This window comes from Petaurus breviceps, unplaced genomic scaffold (genome assembly GCF_028583685.1).
Source record: "Petaurus breviceps papuanus isolate PSGF00001 unplaced genomic scaffold, PetGlider_PUasm1.0 77, whole genome shotgun sequence".
In the NCBI taxonomy this organism is placed as follows: domain Eukaryota; kingdom Metazoa; phylum Chordata; class Mammalia; order Diprotodontia; family Petauridae; genus Petaurus; species Petaurus breviceps.
Genome location: NW_027186492.1, coordinates 13,294,016 through 13,317,223, shown reverse-complemented (window position 1 = coordinate 13,317,223; position 23,208 = coordinate 13,294,016). Strand labels below are relative to the sequence as shown.

At 38.5% G+C, this 23,208-nt stretch overlaps 1 protein-coding gene across 6 annotated transcripts in view; it reads left to right on the top strand.

The window, feature by feature from the left end:
• The window catches only part of AP4S1 (adaptor related protein complex 4 subunit sigma 1), a 63,873-nt gene that overhangs the window by 18,822 nt on the left and 21,843 nt on the right, over positions 1-23,208 (top strand). For 5 of the 6 annotated variants that reach the window (XM_069106004.1, XM_069106003.1, XM_069106005.1 and 2 more), the window contains exons 2-3: positions 19,093-19,295; positions 22,454-22,540. In XM_069106004.1, the coding sequence (XP_068962105.1) occupies positions 19,158-19,295; positions 22,454-22,540 (225 nt within the window). In that variant the 5' untranslated portion in view covers positions 19,093-19,157. Of the gene's footprint in view, positions 1-6,043; positions 6,136-19,092; positions 19,296-22,453; positions 22,541-23,208 lie in introns of all 6 variants that reach the window. The other variant, XM_069106000.1, reaches the window with a different exon arrangement.

Genomic DNA, 23,208 nt, shown 5'->3' with positions numbered 1-23,208 from the left:
CCTTTCTGTTGGTTCAGAAGCCCTGAAGAAGGATTTTCTTGTTGTATGTTTACAGAAATCCTGGGAGAGGGCTTTGCTAATGTGTTCAGGGGTTCTAGGGCTGTTCTACAGACAGAGGATAAATTCATGAAGGGACTGGCAATGTATCTTATGGCCTTGCTAAGCCTTGTCTCTCCAGGAACTAAGATTGCTGAGAACTTGCCTCCTGTCAAGATGAAGAAAAGACCTCCATTTGGGTATTAAGTGCTGTGTTTAAACTTGATGTAACTCTGGGGTAGATTCAATTGTGATCCAGGGGTGGGGAACTTTTGACCTTTTTGTGTTCTATGGTTGAGCAAATGAATGTATTTTACTTATGTTTGGAAACTAATCTCCATTTGAGAAGAGGGGCTTTGTGGTGGACTTAATTAAGGTATAGCCTAGGGGTGGAGAAGTATTTGGAACAGAGACTTTGTAATTGATTGAATGATTGGAAAGTCCTGGGGTGGGGTAGGCCTTGGAGATTATTTAATCACACTTAGTAAATGCTGTATTTGGAATGATGTCATGTTTTGATCTTCTCTGTTCTGGGTTTGTTACTGAATAAAATAGAGAGCACCTATGCTGGTATTTTGAACCTGGGAAGTTGCCTTTGCTTGGTATTACATTACACCAGGGCATGAAAAACCTCAGCCCTACTAGGTCTAATCCTCGAAGCAACCGGTAAATCATGGTCTTCAGATTCCCTTAGTAACTCCTAGCCCAGCAGTGTATGGAAATACCCCTTCTAGAAATACTCAGGTATTCCAATGTCTATCATTTCATCAGTGTGGATATTTCCTGTAACATATTCCTCTAACAATGTAAGTTTCACCCCATCTTTGTTCATCCTTTGTGACAATGCAAGTTCTTCCGCAAGTTTCCCATTGGAATCCACCTAACATATGGGGGCCTGGGGCGGCCAGGTAGCACAGCGAGTAAGAGCACCGGCTCCAGTGTTGAGAAGACCTGGAGATCGAATCCCGGGCTCAGACACTTAGCACCCACCCAGAAACACCTGGCCGTGTCACCTTGAGCAAGTTACTTAACCCCAATTGCTTTAAAAAAAAAAAACACATGGAGGCCTTTGTCTCGTTGTCTCATCATTTTGAGGATAGCACAGTAGAGCTAGCTGTCCGTCATTTATCCCTACTCCAATCACATGACCTTGCCATCTTTTTAAAAATGCATTTCTTTGATGATGGTGTACCTTTACAACCCTTCTACATAAAGTCCTTGTTTGTAATCTTTATGGCAGTTTGGGTCATCCTCAGTTTCAGTTCTTTGGAGACTATAATGGTTCATGGTTTAAAGTCATACTGCTTCTCTGTAAAAATACTGTTGTTAAGGAGCCTTCTTTGTTTTAGGGAAAAACTCACTATTACTTTACAATTCCTAGGAACAATACAGCTCACTTCTTCCCCCCTTAAGAATTTTGAGGGGCGGCTAGGTGGTGCAGTGAATACAGCACTGGCTCTGGAGTCAGGAGAACCTGAGTTCAAATCTGGCCACAGACACTTAACACTTAATAGCTGTGTGACCTTGAGCAAGTCAATTAACCCCAATTGCCCTGCCCTCCCCGCCTCCAAAAAGCAAAAAAAAAAATTTTTTTCGAGACCAACTCATTTTCCATTTACATCTGTCCAAGATTACTTATGTGAAAATTTCCTCAACCCATGTAGGTCAGCATCTTCGCTATATAGCCTTAGAGAACTGCCTAGAACAACTTGTTCTGGGTTACATAGATGTTCCATGTTTGAGATGGGTCTTGGACTCAAGTCAGGCTCTGAGGCCATCTCTCTATTCCCACTATGCTACACTGCCACTCATATATACCTATAAATTTATTTGTATATACATATATATATGTTTTACATATTATATATAATTTTATATATAATACACATACATATTAAGTATGCAGATTCTACATGCAATTTCGTATCACAGTCTGAGCAAAAAGTATTTTTTATTCATTTCCTGAGTGGCTGGTTAGGCTAAATGCTTTAGAGTAATCATGGATCTCTTTTAAGAGGCTATGCAATTTTCCAGGGTCTGATGTAGTCAGCAAAATGTCATCAGCATGTAAATCATCATTAGCAATTTACTACGGTTTCTTTATGCCCACCATTGATGTTTCCAATTTTCTTTGGATTACCTCCAATTTTTATTCTTCTGAGAGACTTATTCCATGATTTGCAGCTATGTAGCATCAGTGGGTGGGTATTTGTAGCACCAATGCAATATTTACAACACCCACGATCACGATAAAGACCATGACTATGAGTATCGAATGATGTTTGATCACAAAATATACCAAACTCTCCAAATAGGGGATAGAACTGAAGCATTTTTTTAGACACCAGAAAACCAAATACCAAAACCAGTAAGCCCATTCCATCATAGTACCAAAGATATTCAGAAGCCATAACACTGAGAGCCACAGCATCCTTCAGCCTTCCCACAAACCAATACAAGATCAATATCTACTCAGGAGCCTATCTGACACTTTGCCTGAGTGTCTTCTCTCCCCCACCATCATGCTAGCTCTGGCTCCCAGCTTCCTGTGGGCTCTGCTTCCCTTCAGCAAATTCCTTCCATCACAGGCTCCATGTGATTACATTCAGCCTATCAGGGGACAGAGTTTACTTTCAAAGCAGGGGAGGTCTTCAAACTACCCCCTGGGTCTATTAAGGGGCAGGGAAGATCTTCAAATTCCCATTCCCATTACAGTATTGTTGTTAAGAAAACATGTACACTTCAAAGTAGATACCTATCAGTTGAAGAATAGCTAAACAAATGGTTTATATCAATATAGTGGAATATTTTTGTACCATGAAATAATAAATATGAAGAATTTAGAAAAGCATAGAAAGACATAAATAAGTGGAAAGTGAAGTAAGCAAATTAGGAAAACAAAATACACAATGATTTTTTAAAATTTTCTGGACTACATATGATTTTATTGGAATAGGGAACTCTTGGTAAGGAGTCGCAGATCAGCATTTAACTTTGCAACTTATATTTTTAGAGTTGCTTTGGAAATTGAGTGGTTAAAGTGACTTGCCCAGGGTCATACAGCCAGTATCTATGTGAAAGAATAAGGAAGGCGGAAGACAAAGGAATAAGCATTTACATAATGCCTACCAAACGGATTACAAATATTACTTCATTTGATCCTCACACCAACCCTTTGAGGTGGGTTTTATAGTTGAGGAAACTAAAACAAGCAACTTCCCTAGGGTCATCCAACTGAAGTTTAAAAATTAATAATTTTGATGACATAAAATTAAAATGTTTTTGCATAAATTCAGTGTAACTAGTATCAGAAAGGAAACAGTTAACTTGGAAAAGATCTTTGCAACAAGTTTCTCCAATAGAGACCTCATGTAATAAGGAGGAACTAATTGTTAAGTTATTATATAAGCATGTGTGTGTGTATGTAAGAAACTGATTTAAATTTAAAAGAACCATTTCCCAATTGATAAAATGATAAAACGATACAGATGATTTTCAAGAGGAGAAACCCAAACTATCTAAAGCTGTGTGGAAAAAAATGCTCCAAATCATTAATAGAGAAATGCAAATTAAAGCAACCTTGAGATTCCACCTCATACCCAGCAGATTTACAAAGTTCTCGAAAAAGAAAAATGACAAATGAGGGACTGTGGGAAGACAGGTATATTAATGCACTGTTGGTGGAGCTGTGCATTGTTTCAGCTATTCTGGAAAGCAATTTGGAACTATTCTCCAAAAGTTACTAACTGTGCATTTTTTTTGACCAAACGATAAAATATTACCAGGCCAAAGAAAGAAAAAAAAAGTATATATATGTACTTAGCTCTTTTTATTAAGGATCTGTCCATTTATTGGTAATGGCTGAACTAGTTATGGCATTTGAATGTAATGGAATACTATTATGCTGTAAGAAATGATGAAAGAGATGGTTTCAGAGAATACTGGGAAGACATATATGAAGTAATGCAGAGTGAAGTGAGTAAAACCAGGAGAACAATGAATACTATGACAACATTGTAAAAATGAACAATTTTTGAAAGACAGTTCCAGAAGACCAACTTTCCTAACAGAGAAGTAATGGGCTCAGTTTGTAGAATGAGACACATTTGTAGATATGGCCAATGTGTGAGTTTGTTTTGCTTGACTATGCATGCTTGTTACAGGAGTTTGATTTTTTTCTTCAGTGATGAAGGGAAGGGAATAAAAAAAAAGAAATTCCTGATAACTGAAAGAAAAAAAGAGGTAGTTTTTTCAAAGGGGTGTGTGTGTGTGTGTGTGTGTGAGAGAGAGAGAGAGAGAGAGAGAAAAGGAGGAGAAGAAGAAGAAGCAGCTTAGAGTCACTGAGAGTACTAAAAAATTATCTAAAGGCAATTCAGCTTTATCTCTTCCTGTTTAATTCTGGACCTGTCTCATTGTCTGTCTTCCATTACTATGCAAGATACATTTATTTGATAATATAGGGTAACTATAAGATAGGCTACACTTCCAATTGTATGTCATAATTTGGTCAATTTGCATTTATTATCCAACTGATTTTTCTTGTGTGAACTATTAGATAGTTCTGTTTAAAGTAGCCATGGGTCTCATTGAGGAAACCCTGTGGTCTCTAAACCAACCCGATAAGATACACAAATGGGAGTGTCTGGATAATTGCACCAGCTATAGAGAATTCTTCCATTTCGATTGTGTAAAGGACATCTTACACAACAATGTCAACTGGTTTTCACAGACATTTGTTTCTGTTTTATGCCTGCTTTTATCATGATAATTAGTGGATCATTACATCAAGCAATGTTGTGGAATCTTAGCATATTCATGGGAACAGAGCCTTTATAGTTATATTTTGCTGTACTGAATGAAATTTTTTTGGTAATAATAAACAAAGCAGAATCTCATATTTGCTATGCCTCAGTCATTTGGATGAATGTGAATGTCTTCTATTGTAGAAAATTGTCTTTGAAAACCTGCATTGTTCCTTTCTCATATCATCTTGTTTCCTGTCCACTGGAACCTGGGACTCTGTACCTGTGATTCTGAATACTTGCTAGTGAATTTTCCTCTTATTTTGGCTAGGACCATACATCCACACCACTTCCCAGCCATCTCCCCACTATCTCATCTCACCCTTTCTAGCTCCCCTTTGTGTGTTGTCTTCCTCCATTAAAAAGTAAGCTTATTGAGGGCAGGTACTATCTTATATGCTTGTATTTGTATCTTTAGCAGTTAGCACAATGCCTGGCACACAATAAATGATTGATAAATTGTTTTCTATCTGTATGCCCCTCTGTCAGTAATTGCTGATGGCTATTTGGTTGCTTTTTGGGGAGGCAGGAATACCATGCATAATCTTCCTTCCTTTGTAATTTTCTCCAGTTTGAAATATCTTGAAAATCCAAAGTGCCTTAAAAATTATGTCACCACTAGCCTGGATTTCTTCTATATATGTTTGGTATGATCTATGCACTCTTTTCCATTTAATATTCTTGAGCTTCATTTTCTATGTTCATCATATAGATGAACCCATATTGGGTTCTGAGATTTTACAAATCCCAAGTGTGGTTCCACTTTCATTAATGATGAGAATATATCATTCTAGAAACACTGGAAGATCTGTAGCATTTCACAATTATGTAATTCATCTTCCATATCCTAAAACCTTAAATTCTCAGTTTAGATGGAAGGCAAGTGATATAAAGTGATACAAGGGAATATAAAGCACACTTTCGCAGCCCTGCTCGAAAAGACCTTATAAACTTCTTGACAAGGAGAAAAGGGCAGATCATCCCCTGCAATTTTGAATCTAAGTTGCAAATGGAATTGGGAAAAAGGAATGGTTGAAAATAGATTCCAGTTTTGGAAAAGTGCTACAGAATTGTGAAGTCCTCTTATATATTCCCTTCATATGAAAAGCATAGCCTTTCAACTGCTTCATTGGCTAAAAATTCATTTCAGCCTACCTTAGGGATTTTGTTTTCTCAAAAAAAATCTCTCATTTCTTGGATTGTAGGATTTAGAGCTAAACAAGAGCCATCTGACCATAGGATTATAAATCTAGAGCTGTAATCTAGAGCTACCCAGCTAGAACTGCTCACCTAACAGGTAAGAAAACAGCCCTAAAGAGGTTAAATGACTTATCCAGAATAACCTATATAAAAAGAAGCAGAACCTTGGTCTTCTAACCTCAATTATAATTCCCTTTCCACTTAAACCACAATTGCACATATAATGTAAGTAAATTGGAAAATACTATCAGACTTGCTATGTAAAATAAATCTCTTAGCCAGATTAATAGCTTATATCTGTTCAGTAAAATGTCAGACTTTCTTATTCGGATGTATATCACAACTTTGAACATGCCTTTTTTGAGTAACTAAACTTACAGGGTTGTGAGTCATTATCTCCTTATAATGGGTAAATTCAAATATTCATTTGCTGAGAAAGCAATAAAGTTGATTAGATTGTTCAACTAGTTCTTGAATGTATGGTGGGAACAGTTTACTAACAGTGGGAAACACAGCTAGGTCAGCTGTCCTTAATTTGGTTCTTTCTCCCAAGGGATACAGTCCAGGTACCTAAAAATGTACAGAAACCTTGGAAGAAGCAAAATAAATACATAGTCAGAATCCTAACAAAAAAAGAAAGATAAGCCAGTAAGCTTTAAAAAATGACCTTATGAAATCACATTTCTGCAAACTGAGAACACTAGTCAGGAAGGATCTGATGGGAAAGAAAGTCTTGTCAACAATACCCTCCAAGAACTTTAGATCCTGTTTAAATGAAGAGGAAAAAAAACTTGGGGCCACAAAAAGCCCACACAAAAAATCCATATTAGTGTATGAGAAGAAAAGATAATCAATTGTCAAGTCAAAGGGATAAGCAAATTGTCCCAAACTGTGGTGAAAAATCCATTTTCTTAACTGCTAACCAACATTATTTTCTCCTATCTTAGAGATATTTAGGGGCAAATTTTGTTCAGAGAACAAAGTCAATATGGAATGGTAAATAGGAGCTACTAATTGCTCCTCTGATGTTTTCTATATTCTTGCCATATTGGTTAGTTGATGTCAGCACATCTATTCTGCAAAGTAGCACATATTTTAAGGAAATATGACATTTAGAAATGTCACTATGAATGTTATGATGAATCCAGTGTTCTCAATAAATATCTATACTGCAGCTGGATGCTCCTCTGAAAATTATATCGTTTAGCTCAACATTTTCAAGCAAATGTTACTGACAAGTACTTAGCATAGGTTAAAAGTTACTTTACATAACTCGTCTTCGAGAATCCAGGCTCCAAGGGGTGGCCAGGTGGCTCAGTGAGTAAGAACACCGGCCCTAGTGTCAGGATGATCTGGGAATCAAATCCCAGGCTCAGATACTTAGTGCCACACCCAGAAATAACTGGCCGTGTAACCTTGAGCAAGTTACTTAACCCCAATTGCTTAAAAAAAATGATGAAGAATCCAGGCTTAGTCATAAAATCATAGTATTTTAGGACTGAGGGGTGGCTAGATGGCACAGTGAATAGAGCACCAGCCCTGGAGTCAGGAGGACCTGAGTTCAAATGTAGCCTCAGACACTTAGCACAAAAAAAACTAGCCGTGTGACCTTGGGCAAGTCACTTAACCCTAATTGCCCTACCTTCTCCCCTCAAAAAAAAATTTTTAGGACAGAAAGCAATCTTAAATGATAATCTAGGCCAAAGCAGTCATCTTATAAACAAGGAAATGATGATTAATTTTACTTTTTATTTCTGTTTTCTTTATTAAAAATGTGTTTTCTTCATCTGTGGAAAACTGAATTGCAAGTGATTTCAATCAGCCATGAAGCCCTTGTGAAGTGCCTAGATATGCCAAGTGCTGGGGGTACAGATAGAAAAGGGAGGCAGTCCCTACCCCTAAGAAGTAGCGTTTTATATCCTACCAAAAACCAGGACATTTTAAAAGCAATTACAAATACGATGCAGATTTTCTTGCCTTGTGTATTACAAGTTATCCATTACCATTCATTGCCTACCATGGTACCTGATGAGTTGACACTTGAGATCTTCTGATTTGATTTAATTTGCCATTGTGCCTAGTGAGCTATGCAGACCTACAGGCTATACTGTGGGGAGTATTGTAGGAAGAAAAAGAATTAGTTGCAAGGGATGTCATTTGGAGTTGCTGTCTAGGTCAGGCTAAGTAAGGTTTGAGTATAGAGAAGGACAGCAGTGTTTATGGAATATTTATACACACACATATTTCATGGATTGAAATTAACATGGACCCCAAAGACCAAAGAAATTCAGTGTGTGATTAAGTAAAAAGCATATTAAAAATTGATCTTCTGACCTGCAATATTAACACCATTCTTTTTTCATGTTTCCAAATGTGCATTGCTATCAGAACTATTAACCCCATTAATTTTAACTTAAAATTAATTAAAATTGTGCTTCAAAGTTTACAGAGTACTAGAGATACATTTTTCATGTAATCTTCACAACAATCCTATGAGGTAGCATGAGGCTTTCTTTGTTTTTGTTTTGGTCTGAACCTATGATTTTATTGGTATGAAGAACTGCTGAGGAGGATCACACGTGATGCCACTGATATAATTCATCTAATTTAGTATATTCAAGAATTGCCTCCCTATATATCAGTGACTTGCCCAGTCACAAAATTAGCGTGTGTCAAAGGTAGGACTCACCCCAGACAGGTATTTGTGACTCCTGCACTGGCCCTCTATTCTCCACACCTTACATATCTAGGAACTGAGGCTCTGAGTTAAAAGGACTGACCCAAGGTCACACAGTAGTAACAGACTGAGGTTCAAACCTATGTCTCCTTTTTATTGCAAATCTAGTACCTTTTACAGTACAGCACATTGCTCCTAATAATAATCACAATAATAATGGCCAGCACTTATATAGGACTTACTATGTGCCAGGCACTATGCTAAGCACTTTACAAATATTATTACATTCTGATCCTCACAATAACCCAACAACCTCATTTTACAGTTAAGAAAACTGAGGCAGACAGGGTTATACTTTTAGTAAGTATCTGAGGCTACATTTGAACTCGGATCTTCCTGACTTCTGTTGGCTCAGTCGATAGAGCACTGGGCCTGGGATCAGGAAGACCTAAGTTCAAATCCAGCCTCAGATACTTACTAATTGTGTGACCCTGGGCAAGTCACTCAATCCTGTTGGTTTCAGATTCCTCATTTGTAAAACAAGCCTGAGAAGGAAATGGCAAACCACTCCAGTATCTTTGCCAAGAAAACCCCAAATGGGGTCACAAAGAGTCAGACAGGACTGAAACTACTAAACAGCAGAGAACTTCCAGACTTCAGAATCAGGGCTTCTTCCACTGTATCACCTAACTTCTCATTACTTGCCATTGTCTTATTAAATCCAGAAGGAGCAAGTAACTTTTCTGGAACCCAATCTGCAAAGAAAGACACACTACAAGTTCAACCAAGTGACTCCTTGGATTGCCTAACAATACAAACTAACAAGCATTTATAAGTACATACTATGTTCAAGACACAGTGCTTGGGAGCAGCTCGGTGGAGCAGTAAATAGAGCACTGGCCCTGGAGTCAGGAGCGCCTGAGTTCAAACGCAGCCTCAGACATTTAACACACACACAAAAACTGTGTAACCTTGGCCAAGTCACTTAACCCCAATTGCCCTACCTTTCCCCTCCAAAAAACAACACCAAAAAAAAAAAAAAAAAACAGTGCCTGGCACTAGAAAAACAGAACCAAAAAATAGCCCCTACCCTCAGACTTCTTGTATTTTACTGAATGAAATGCAGCATGAAAGCAGATAAATCCATGCATGATCATTTGAGGGAAGGAATATTACTGCTAGGCCATCGGTGTATCTGTTCTAGAAAGGTGGTCGCAAAAAAAAACCAAAACCCCATTATATCTGTAAGGTCTAAGTAAATAACGTATTTATTACATTCTAAAAGACTGCTGTCCACCATGAAGAGATTTTTAGGATCATCACTTTCTGTCACAGAGGATCATACAATTATAAATTTAGCTGGAAAGGACCTTACAGATCATCTACTACATTTTACAGATGAGGAAACTGTGACCCAGTTTAAGTAAATGTCCAAGGTCACACTGTAATAGAGCTTGGATTCATATCTAGGTTCCCTGATTCCAGGTAAATTTTTTTTTTTTGATGTGGTGTCAGGGAAGGCATCAAGGGAGAAGGGGGTTTCCTGTAATTATTTATAGATGCATACTATAGTAGTCTGCATATAGGCCATACTTCTCAAAATCTGGCAGGCATAAAACCTGAGTGTGGCTTATAATCCACATTATTGTTCAGTTTATATAACTTTATTTTCCTATCCAGGAGTCTTCATTTTAGGAATTATAGCCTATGTGAAGAGGACACTGTTGTGAGGAGAAAGTTCAGTAGGCCTATAATCAAGAAAATTGTGTATTAAAATTTTGCCTCTAGTATTTACTTTTTTTTTTTTTTTTTTGCCTTTTGGAGGGCAGTTGGGGTTAAGTAACTTGCCCAAGGTTACACAGCTAGTTTTTTTGTATGGATGTTAAGTGTCTGAGGCCGGTCCTCCTGGCTCTGGGGCCGGTGCCACCTACCTGCCCCAGTACTTACTTTTTTTGTGACTTTGAGCAAGTTATAAACTCTCTGAGCCTTACTTTCCTCATTTACAAAATGGAGTTAGTTTTGGAGACCTTAAAGCACGTTATTAACGTCAGCTATTATTATTTTTGACCCAATATGTCACTGTTAATATTTTAGGTTTTCACATAAAACCAGGGTTGCTGGAAATATCCTTTCAAGATGCTATTATATAATAATATTGTTTTAAAAGGGGATTTACATTTTAAGGTAAATTTATATAAATCACTAGTCAGAAAGAATTGGACCATTTTTATTTCTAGAGAGTACATCTTTGCTATATGATAGAAATACTTACATTCTTTACAATTCCAAAATACCAAGGACCATAGAATTTTACAGTTAAATGGGAACTTAGATATCTTTTGCATGTAGTTTTCATTTTTGGCAAGTAAATATTATACATTTCAGCTATTTATTTTGGCCTTTGTCAAATTAATATTGCAATTCTATCAGAAAAATAAATATTCGATTCTACCATTTTATTTACCAAAGCTAACAAGTCAATAATTTTTAAAGGTGCCAGATATTTCTGCCTTCTAAATAAATTTATCCAAGCAGAAAGATTCTGGTATACTGAAGAGAAAATTCCGTTTTGGGAGCCACAAAACCTGGATGGGCCCAGCTCTAACGTGGGCAAGTCACTTTTCTGCTCTCTTATTGTTTCCTTGTATCTAAAACAAGGGTGTTGGAAGACATTTAATACAAGTTCCCCTCCAGCTCCAACATTCTCTGATTCTAACCCACAAAGGCCACCCACAGGAATATAAAGACAAAAAAAAACAAATAATGACATCATTCTCCGACTCCTTCACCTTGTCCTTTGACCATGTCTTTTCTCTGAATGTTTGTTCTTAGAGTCTTGAGACACATCTTCTTGTAAAACCTGCTCACCTTGCTGGGTGCAGTCTTTGCAACTTTTTATTTACCTTCCTGAGGAGCGCTATCGATTGGCTTCTTTCACAATTGCATCGTTTTCATTTCCTTTACTTCCACAATTACATCATTTTCATTTCCTTTAGGGGTCTCATGTTTTCTTTGCAAGGACATATAACACAACTCCCTTGCTTTGAATATCTGAGCTGGAAAAGCCCTGAGAGTTCACTTGGCCCCAACCCTTCCCTTTCATGGAGGAAAAAGGGCCAGCCCTGGATCAGCCAGAGGCATAGTGGTGGAATCAGGTTTAAAGAAGCCAGAACCACCTAAGTCCTGGTGCAGGGCTTCTGTCCAAGCCTCCATGCTCCCTTTGTCTCTCACTCTGTAGCGAAGAGTTTATCAAGCTAAGACTCATCTGTGGCATAATGAAAGATCCCTGGCCCTAGGAGTCAGAAAACTGAATTCAAATCCAGGCCCAGCCACTTAGTAGCCCTGTGATCTTGAATAAGCTACTCATCTCTGTGCCTCAGATTCCTCATCAGTAGACTGAGGATGAGAATCTTTGTAGGCCCTACCTCACAAAGTTTTAGAAGGAAAGTGCTTTGCACACTTTAAAGTCCTATAGAAAAGTGAGCAATAAACAGGGGAAGTGAATTCCTCCTCCCTTGCCACTCCCTACACTTGTCTCAACATATCCCCTATTACTCTTCCTGAATTTCATAATCATTAATCCCTCCTTCCTAATAAATAGCTAGGACCTCAACTAGAAGCATCCTCAGTTCCCTGATGTATTTATGTTTTCATGGGTCTGTTTGTATACTTCATAGTAAAGGCAGTGTGTAAGTACCATATTGCCATGGTGGGGTCCTATCACATGAAAAGGGTCCTTGATTACAGGCCAGCGCAAAGAACTGTTCTTATAACCCTTTAGTTGCATTTATCTTTTCCTTTAAAATCATGCGTCTTAATGAGTGTCAGGGTCACAAGTCCTTTTTTGGAATGCTTGTGTTTGAGAACCCTATCATCAGGGAAACGAGAAAGAATCTGATCCTCTGGTAAAGTATCTCAATGAGCTCTTTTTACATCTCACTTTACCTCATATTCCAGCCAACCTGTTTAAAGGCAAAGGCTTAGCTGTGGGCATCTGTAACAACTGAGAAAAGGCTCTTATTCAGTGAAAGACGTGACCCCATACATCTCATTCCATTGGGGCTAAAGGAAGCTTTAAAATAGTTATGCTGGAAAAAAAAAAAGAAGAAAGAAAAAAGATGCCAATCTTAACTTGTTAGGGATAATTTCTCAGCTTGGAGTCACCTGCTATCATTTCCCAGCACCAGCTTTCGGAGAGAGTAAAGGCCTCAAAGCCAAGCCATTATGCATCAGGGTTGTGTTGCAATCCCACCTACAGCCATGAGTTTATCTTCCTGGAAGAGTGGCTAAGTGACCTCAGCACACCCCCACTGGCACAGCTGTCATAGCACAAATGGGAACCTTTCTGAATAACATCCTGTTCTCTGAATGGATAAACTGGATAAATGCAGCACCACACCTTGCCAGACAAACTGTATATTAAATATCTGGGTTCGTTACAGCTGTTGTCATTGTTAATCACTGCAAAGGTTTGGTGTGGGCTGTTGGCTTGGATTTAGGAGTGACATCTGCTCAGATAGGTTTTTTAAAAGGTGGGGGTGGCTAGGTGGTGCAGTGAATAGAGCACTGGCTCTGGAGTCAGGAGGACCTGAGTTCAAATTCGACCTCAGACATTTAACACAAAAACTAGCCGTGTGACCTTGGGCAAGTCAAAAAAAGCAAAAAAAAAAAAAAAAGGTGACCTGAGAGACCAATACCATAGTACATGCAAACATTATCTACCCTCCCTTTCTGCTCTCCCCACCCCAAGTGCCTTGGTTCCAGATGTTGCATGCAGATTCCCCAAACTGGAAGAATTTCTGTTGTTTTCTTTTTGGGACACCATTTTACATGGTGTAGAGGTGGCCATCCAACCAATAACCCAGCCCATATAACCTGGACCTGCTTCCCCAAGATCCAGTTTTGCAGGACATCCTGAGGATTAGCCCTCCCCCACCTTATTGGGCTAACTCCAATATATCCAATCCTCATTTTTCTCCATACCTCTGTGCAAGACTTAAGGAAGTGAGAGGTAGGTAAGAATTATTCAACTCTCTCCTTAGCTAACGTTGGTACCCATCAAAACACATGATTAGAGGCTATATATCTTACAGGGGATACCCGTAATACCATATATTGCAGAGTTCATGTTGACACTGTAAGAATAAAAAAGTAAGAAATTCTCCCCAAAATTAGGGTCACCATATGCAAGGAATACAGACAGCTGAATTCTTTCCAACTTGGATCTCAGTGGTAATGGATAAATTGACTGTTAAGGTAGCTGTTAAGGGCTAAATGTTCAATATCATTCAATGCTAATAATAATAACCAATATGTATGTAGCACCTACTGAGTGCTAGGTACTGTGCGAAGTGCTTTACAACCCTGAGAGGTATGTGCTATTATTATTATCCTTATTTTAAAGGTGAGGAAACCGAGGCAAATAGATGTTAAGTAGCTTAACACTTACCAACCCCAGATGGGAACTGAGGCTAAAATGACATTTACCCATTAGCCATTTCTTAAGCATCTGGTAGGACAGGCCATTGGCTGAAGCTGTTGAGAGCAGCAATAAAACAAGGGCAGACCCACAGAATAAGTCTGAATTTTTTAATACAGAAAAATCAATCCATCTGTGTGACCAGAGACTTATACTCTGTGAGCTAACATCTTATAAACTCATTGAAGGCAGAACCTGTTTTTCACTTTGTATCCCCAGGGCTCTATCCAATGCTTGGCAGGTAGTAGCTGCCGAACAATAAATGTTAATTGGATTGGTCTGCATTTCATTGGTTAGATTATGCTAATAAAGCATTTCTGCTGAAAGAGTTAATCAAATGACAAGCATTTTACTAAGCTCTTACTGTGTGCCAGACTCTGTGCTAGGTGCTGGGGATACAAACACAGAAGTGAGGGATACAAACATTTGGATGGTATCTTGTACAATACTTCTTGTAGGACATTTAAAAATTACTTCATGGGCAGATTCTTTGGGAACATGCTACAGCTTAGTTATGTCCACAGCATCGCTGCACTTCCCTTTGGCCCATCAAGTTTTGATTCTTTGGAGACTGTGGCGTTCCCTGAGTCACAGCCAGACTGCATCACTGGAAGAATGATAGTGTCAAAAAGATGGATTCTTCTATCCGGGAACAATCTTCATTCATTGAAAGCCCTGAGCAATTTTCTAAATATAACCAATTGAATACTCTTCCTTTTCTTCTGTTTTGTCCATATCTACCCAAGATATATGTACTAATGGACAAACTGAATTAATTTCTCATGTTAACTGTGTGTCATAACTTGATGGATAATAGGCCTTTTACTTCTGTTGGGCTTGTTTGAATTGTTAAATTGATCTCTTTTGGGTAGTCAGAGATCCTAAGACAGGGCCCTGTGGTATTCTAGGGCTTGCAGTTAACATCAAAAGGGAACATTTGAAAGACACACATCACCCTTTTAAAGAGAATCTCTCTTCTATGACAGTAGCAAACATCTTTGGCAGGCATGTGTTTCACAGTTTTGTGCCACTTTGATATCAATAATCAGAAGATCATTGTACAAAAATACATCCGTGATTGCTTCTGCCAAGGAATTTTGTGTGATCTGAATATAGATGTAGGTGACCATTGTTGGAGGAGACCCTTTAAGGCTAAATTTTGAACAACGGATTTTTCTATTCTCTAAATCTTTCCATCAGTTAAGTTACTGGGAAGATCTGGTCTGTTGTAGAGAACTACAGCACAAGTAGATACCACCCACTTCTTAGGGTTGGGTGAGGATCAATTAAATTATATATTTAATGGCATTTTGCAGAACTTAAAGCAATATATAAATGTGACCCATCATCATTATTATATTATCATTCAGGGATGTCCTCCATATATATGTCAGTCATTCTTATAAAAGTTATAGGGTGATAAAGTAATTGTATGGGTTTAGTAGTTACTGATGTCCTCTGTCCATAATGCTTTTTATTATAATAAAACCACCTGCAATTTTTAAGGATTATTTGACATATTCACCTCTTTTTGGTATTTTGAAAATCAGTGCTTTCAAAATTGTATCACCTCCAGTACAAAGCTCTTCTTTATAAGCTCAGTCTTGTTTAGCTCTTCTTCTCAATTTCATTTTCTTGATGTCACTTCTACTTCTTGCGCATTACATTGGAAAACGAGTTAAGTCTAAATGTAGAGACATCAGTGTAATGGGAATGCAAATTTGGAAGATCTTCCCTGCCCCTAGGCTAAAGTGCACCAGAAGCCTGGGGAGGGAGGCTTGTTTTTCAGTAGATACTTTTTGATTGGCCAGTGGGTCAATAAGGCTGTTACATTCTCTGAGCCAGGAGAAGGCTATATAAGCCCTGATGTGTAGCTTTGTTTTGGGACTCACTTTGAGAAGTGTTCTGTGATTTGATCTGAATTCTGGGAAGCCGTTGTTGAGAGTCCCCCGGCTTTGAAAAACCCAGATGTGGAAACCCAGATGTTGACTGGGTATGGATGTAATGGTTGGACAGTTTGGAAAGCTGCCTACTTGATCTGTTAATGTCTTGATAATTCTGCCTGTATATTTTGAAGTTTGCGGTGCTGACCTTTTTCCCCTGAACAAGGTAAACGATACATGTCTGACTGATTAAAGTAAGCTTGTTAACCCATTTTGAGTTGCTTTCCTTTAACAAAGCAGATCCAAGAACCTGTATGGGCAGCAAACCCTGAGGACGCGCTTGGGGTGCTTGCTGCTACAATCAGTAACAAAAATAGATTGTTATAGAAATATTGGCAGGTCTGTTCCATTTTTTCATCCGTTCTTTGTTCTTCTAGATTATTCATAATCATTCTTGGAATAATCTGGTTTGATAGAGTATCATGTGAAACTTCATACAGACTCATATTTACTTTGGTGACCCTTTGCTCTACTACCATGGGTCTATTCTACCTCCATGATGTTTTGCTAATGAATTTTGCAAATAAGACCAGTTTTGCTATTGTGATTATAGCATCTGCTTGACAAGAAGGTTAGGTGTTTCCTGGCAGAGGCGGTTTCTGGGCATGTAAGCCTCCAAGTTTTGGTCATAGCTATAAAAATAGTTAAACTTCTCTAGGAAATGGTGATAATTAAAGTCAGTGTCTTTGCTTATATCCATTTCTCACTTTTCATTGTAGACAAATAGACTGTCACAAATGTTGTGATTCATAATGACCTTTCTTTTTTCTTCTAGATTAGTTTTGATTTTTATCTTTGTTCTAACTGGCCAACAGTTCTAGCACAGAGATATGCAAATATGTGCAAAATAGAAAACGACTTCCACATTGGTAATTAGATATTTTCTATCAGTCCTGATATAGTCAATTTGCAACATTATTTGGTACTCACTTTTTCCAACACCTTTCAGTCTCATAGAAACAAATATCTATGGCATAGCGTATTTCACTAACTTTTATCCTTGTTCATTTCTTTTTCTTTTCTTTTTTTTTTTTTATTTTTTTGCCTTTTGGAGGGCAATTGGGGTTAAGTAACTTGCCCAAGGTTACATGGCTAGTTTTTTTTGTGTGGGTGTTAAGTTGTCTGAGGCCAGAACTAAACTCGGGTCCTCCTGACTCTGGGGCCAGCGCTTTACTCACTGCCGCACCTTAGCCGCCCCCTCCTTGTTCATTTCTTAATCTCAAACCATATTTTCCAACATATTTCCCACCATACTTTATCCCCTGTGCACATTTTCACATTAAGTTCCTTAAGCATCAGTGTATATGCTGACTTGTTTGGAAGATCTTGTCAAGTTCTTCATAGAATTTCATTACCTCTTCATCCTCTGCAGTTGATGTTGACAAAAAGACTATTGGATTTATGATGGTCTTTTTTACAGTCACATTCTGAGAAGCTCATATTCTAATAGGGCAGCGGTTCTTAAACCTTTATTGTGTCATGAACCCCTTTGGGGGTTTTCAAGTGCATAAAATAAAATACATAGGACTTCAAATGAAACTAAATATATTGAAATAAAATTATAACTTTTTAAAGTTCACAGCCCCCTAATAGAGGGAAATAACATTTATAAGAGAGCTTAGATGGAGGGGCAGGTAGAACATCCTGGTGGTCCCTAGGGTACAGTGGCAAGACTACTAATAATATATTTTCTTTAGTGTCATTTCAAAGATTCCAGTGGCAAAGACTTTCTTTTCCAGGTCCTCAGTTGCTATGGCTGCTGAAGGAGGCAATGGCTGCCACATCTGCAGAAGCAGTTGTGGTTTCAGGTCTCTGTAGGAAATGCTCCCCCAGATAATGGCTGTGAGAACAAGCTTGGGAGCAGAGCTGTTGGCCTGGGGGGCTGCTATTCTTCCAACTTTCAGCTGTGGAGTCTGGGCTATATCCTCTGTAAAGGCAGTGGTGATCTGAGTGATGGTGGTGGTTTGACCCAACCATCCAGAGTGATTTGTTAACTTGTTGAGGCTTGAACAAGGAACTCATGCTTTAATAATCAGCATTTCATATGTGTGTGTTATTAGATATGCACTTATGTAGCACATTCAACCTACAGCCCAATGTCTTTCTCTTCAACCACAGTCACTGAAAGAGCAGAAGACCACAGACAACTGAGCCTTTTTAAACAGTTGTCTGTTAAAAAGAGTACTTTGACGAAATAATTCATCACCTTATAGCCAGCCTACTAATGAGGATCTTCTCTGAAATCACATAGGCTGATCCTCAGACAGCAGATATAGTCTGTCACAGGGACCATACTTGAAGCATTTCCAGCTTGACAAAATTTCCTGGCACTTAAATTTTGCTGGCATAACCTTTGGGGTCATTTGATCATTCTAAGAAGACATCTAAGGAGAATTTTTGTAGGGACTTAATTATCTAGTATAAATTTCTTTTATTAAGTCATAAGGTGCTCTTTCTGGGGAAAAGAAGTTCATTTACCTCAGGGAATAAAGATTTTATTTAGAGAGTATTTTATTTACCTTGGGGGCATATGTGACACAGTAGATAGAAAGCCAGTCCTCAGGTCAGGAAAACTCTTCTTTTTGAGTTCAAATCTAGCCTCAGATACTTACTAACTGTGTGACCGTTGGCAAGTCACTTAATCCCATGGGCCTCATTTCCTCAAATGTAAAAGGAGTTGGAGAAGGAAATGGCAAACCACTCCAACTCTCTGCCAAGAAAACTCCAGATGGGGTCACAATGTCAGACGAGAACTGAAAACAGCTGAACTGGACTCAATTGAACTTATTTTCCTCAAATAATTAGAAAATATAATGGGAGTCTTTGGGGAAATTTGGTCTTTTTAAGAATTTGTTTTTGCATATCTCACACCTACCAGAGTGCTTTGCATATACTAGGCACTTAGTAAATGTCTATAAAATTAGATTAGCTTTAATACTGTCTTTTTCCCTTCAGGTATACTCTTCCAGTTATAGCTGATACTTCTGTGCTTTATCAACATAAAACACTACCCAGGAAAAATGATAAAATTTTTCCTCATGGTAAATAAGCAAGGACAGACCAGACTTTCTAGATACTATGAACATGTGGAAATCAATAAGAGAACCATTCTGGAAGCAGATGTCATCAAAACATGCTTAGCACGGTCCAAGGAACAAGTAAGTTTCTGTGATTCTCTTTTATCTCAATAAGACATCCTTGGCAGACATACTGTTATGGGATTTTGAAGGACATCATTTTCTTTAAGCTATCTTTTTTTCTTCTTAGTAGGTACTGCTTACCCCTGCCACCCCTGGCAAAAAAAGAATGCCAAGTGTCAGAAATAGTTTGGGGCCCAAACATAACTATTTTTTTTTCCTTAGGGACAGAGAACAGTAGTAACTCCTTGCGTGGACTTTCATTATATTTTCTAATTATTTGAGGTAAATAAGTTCAATTGAGTCCAGGTCAGTTGTTTTCGGTTTTTGTCTGACTTTGTGACCCCATCTGGAGTTTTCTTGGCATAAATTTGAAATGGTTTGCCATTTCCTTCTCCAACTCACTTTGCATTTGAGGAAATGAGACCAACAGGAGGTTAAGAGACTTGCCCAAGGTCACACAGTAAGTATCTGAGGCTAGATTTGAACTCAGAAAACAGTGCACTTGGGGCAGCTAGGTGGCTCAGTGAATAGAGCACCAGCCCTGGAGTCAGGAGGACCTGAGTTCAAATGCAGCCTCAGATACTTAACACTTGCTAGCCTTGTGACTGTGGGCAAGTCACTTAACCCCAATTGCCCTACCCTCCCCCCTCCAAAAAGCAAAAAAAAAAAAAAAAGAAAGAAAACAGTGGATTCACTGGAAATGGCAACTCAAATGCTTTCCTCCTACCCCAAAATGTTTATGGATGTATTACCCTTTTTTGGGGGTTAATACAGAAATCTTTCCTTATGAGTCTTGTTAGTCCTCTGAGGATATAGTTTTTTATGAAGCCCAAGAAACAGTTTTCAAATGACTAGAATGGAAGTGAAATCCCTTTGGCCCATTTTGTGCCTGTAATATAACATGCTGTCTTGGTTTATATTCTCATTGCTATTTGCCTACCTTTATGGGTATGGGCCTCTAAAATTACAGTGAAACTTAGAAGATTTCATATAATATCTACTACTGCCAAAACACTCATTTGAACTTGGAATTTCTTTTATTTCTAAGTGAAAAAAAAAAGAGGAAAAAAAAAAAAGGAAAAAACGAGTAGATAAGCCTATCAACCCTTCAGTAGTGAGGGTTCATAGGTTAGTAGCTTTGATCCAGAAAGGACCTTAGAGGTTATCTAGCCCTACTCCATCATTTTATCAGTGATGAAACTGAAGCCAGAGCAGTTAAGGGACCTGCAAAGTCACTCAGGTAGAAATTGAATAGCAGACCTGGGATTAAGATTTACAGCCTCTTGTTCTAGATTCAACACTTTCCACCAGACCATGATGCCACATTAAAAAAAAAATCAAACTCATACCTAACTCTCTATATATGCAAAGTAAACTGAAATGAAAAATTTAGACAATTCTCTGATAGAGTCAGGCTCCCAACTCCTTTTTTCCCCCTGGAATATCTGAGAAATTGAGGCAAAAATAGGAAGCTTCTTTAGATTATCTCTGCCAATGCCACAGTTCCCCATTTTATTCTTCAGCAAATATAGACTGAGAATATGAGCTATTCCTGAGATGAACATAAAAATTAAGTTGTATAAGTATTCACATCTCACATATTGAAGCTTCATTTCCCTTTCTTGGCATCTAAGTTTATTTTCCAGCCCTAACACATCAGAAGTCTTCTCCAAGTCTGTGACTTACCCATGGTACATTCGATTCCATGTTCTCAGAAATACCGAGTTGGAAGAAAACAGGGTTAGTTCAAGGGCTATGTTAAGAGCCATAGAAACATAAGTGAACATAAACAGACTAGGAGAAGCAGTCATAGTTAAGCCTCTTTACAGAAAGCCAGCATTCGGCAAATTAAAGCATTATTTTCAAACCAGCCTTTAGAATGTGAGCTCTGGAATGTATGGCTATGCAGGTTTTGAAGCATTCAAAATTATTTTGGAAGTTGCCTTGCATCGTAGAAACCTGGTGATTCTTGTTGGTATGAGTGAGTGCCAAGAGTGCACAGTCTCCGAGGTGACCTCTATTCCATCTGCAGAGGCTCTCTGATGCTTTCTATGCCAGTAACTCCTTAGGGGCTTCACAAAGGTGTTTGATTCTCACAAGTGGGTTGTCTTCATTTGAAAAACCCAGCTGTGTGTAGAGATGCTACTGGCTCCACAATCAGAGAACTATGCATATCACCCTTTTTCTGATTCAAAAAGGCAAGAGCAAATGTCCATTCCATTCCTGCAACCCAGAAATATTCAGATGAATCTCCTAACTGCTGAATTTCCATAATGAAAACTTGCAGTTTTATTCCACAGGTGCTTCTAGCCCCTTGAGAGTAACACATCATCTCACTCCTAAAAGCCAGAAAGTGCTTTCTCAGACTAGATTTGGGGAAACATACCCTAAATTCCCAAGGAAGAGTACTGGGATCCTTACAGCTGCCTCTCCTTTGGATGGCTGTCATCATAGTTTCTCCTGCTTGTCTCTTTATGATGGCTTTAGTAGACAAGCAAAGAAAAGGAGAGATGTTTTTTCATATGATAGTGATGAGAGAGTAGTTATTTATTCATATGAAGCTATGTTTACAGTAGGAGATTTGTCTAGCATCTGCCCACAAAAACCATCTTTAAATATTTTATAGAAGGGATAAATGCCTATGTCTTTTACCTACATGGAAAAAAAATCAAGATTTCTGCTTGATGTGTACATTTCACATATGGAGCTCTTTTGAGCTTTGACAACTTGTAAGCACTTTCTGAAACTTTGAGTCCTTAGTTTTTTTTCCATGAGACCTGGGGGAAACCTAAAGAATAAAAAACTTTCCCTTCCTTGTTAGTCATTTTCACATTAGAATCAACATGAGCAAAGCTGTCGCCCGTGTACAGATCCTTCATTAAATATATCTCCTTCGTTCCCCACGAAGGCAAGCCAAGAAACAAAGGGAAAAAAGCCTCTATAGTTGGGTCGCTGTGTAGAAAGCCTCACTAGACCACTTACTTACCTCCCCCTGGAAAGTGTCCAAAGTAGTCCCTGGAAGGTTGCAAAGAGAAGGGGGAAACAAAGGCTGACTAATGCTTGAATTTCTGGGAGTGTATTGATAGACACACACACACATTAAGTGGGAAATAGGCACATTCTTGTGAAGAAATCTCTTAACTTAGGACCTGATATTTAAATGTGTTTCTGTCTAGTGCTCTTTTATCGAGTATAAGGACTTTAAGCTCATCTACCGGCAGTATGCAGCACTCTTCATCGTGGTTGGAATCAATGAAACTGAGGTGAGAAAATAGCAAGGCCTGTGAAAAAGGCGTGAGAATTCGGAGGATTAAGCCTCGTTTTGCTAAATTGGCATTTCTCTTTCCTAATTTCCACTGAAGTTTCTCGTGACTATTTGAAGTTTCTCATGACAATTTCTATTAGAGAACAAAAGGTATGTGGAGGAAGATAACTAAAATATCATCTGCATTAGGTGGCGGGCAGCTTACAGTGTTCTCTTCAAGCTTAGACATGCGGTGAAGCCTTAAGCAATTAAGCAAGCTCGAGACAGCAGTCACATTCTTGTCTTGTCCCAAATTTTGTACCCTAAATGGCATCAATCCCCCTCCCTGATTTGGGGCTCAGGATGGGGTTGGATGAGGGAGAGAGCAGGCATCCAGGAAGGGTGACTTTCCATCAGTTTGCTGCAGCTGTGAGGTTGGCTTACAGGTGATGCAGATTATCCTCCAAGTGACTTATCTGAAGCACCAAACACAGAGTTCAAACTGAGCTCAGCACTTGCTCACTCTCATGTTGTAATCACTAGACTCCAAGTCCTGCCTGTATTAGGGTACTGGTATTCCTGTTAGTTCATTATGAGCTGAGAAGAAATGGCTTTAGAATAAATTCACACACTTCCTGTCTTTATAATTTTCTCCAGAAGTTAGAGACACTCTCTTTCTCTGTCTCT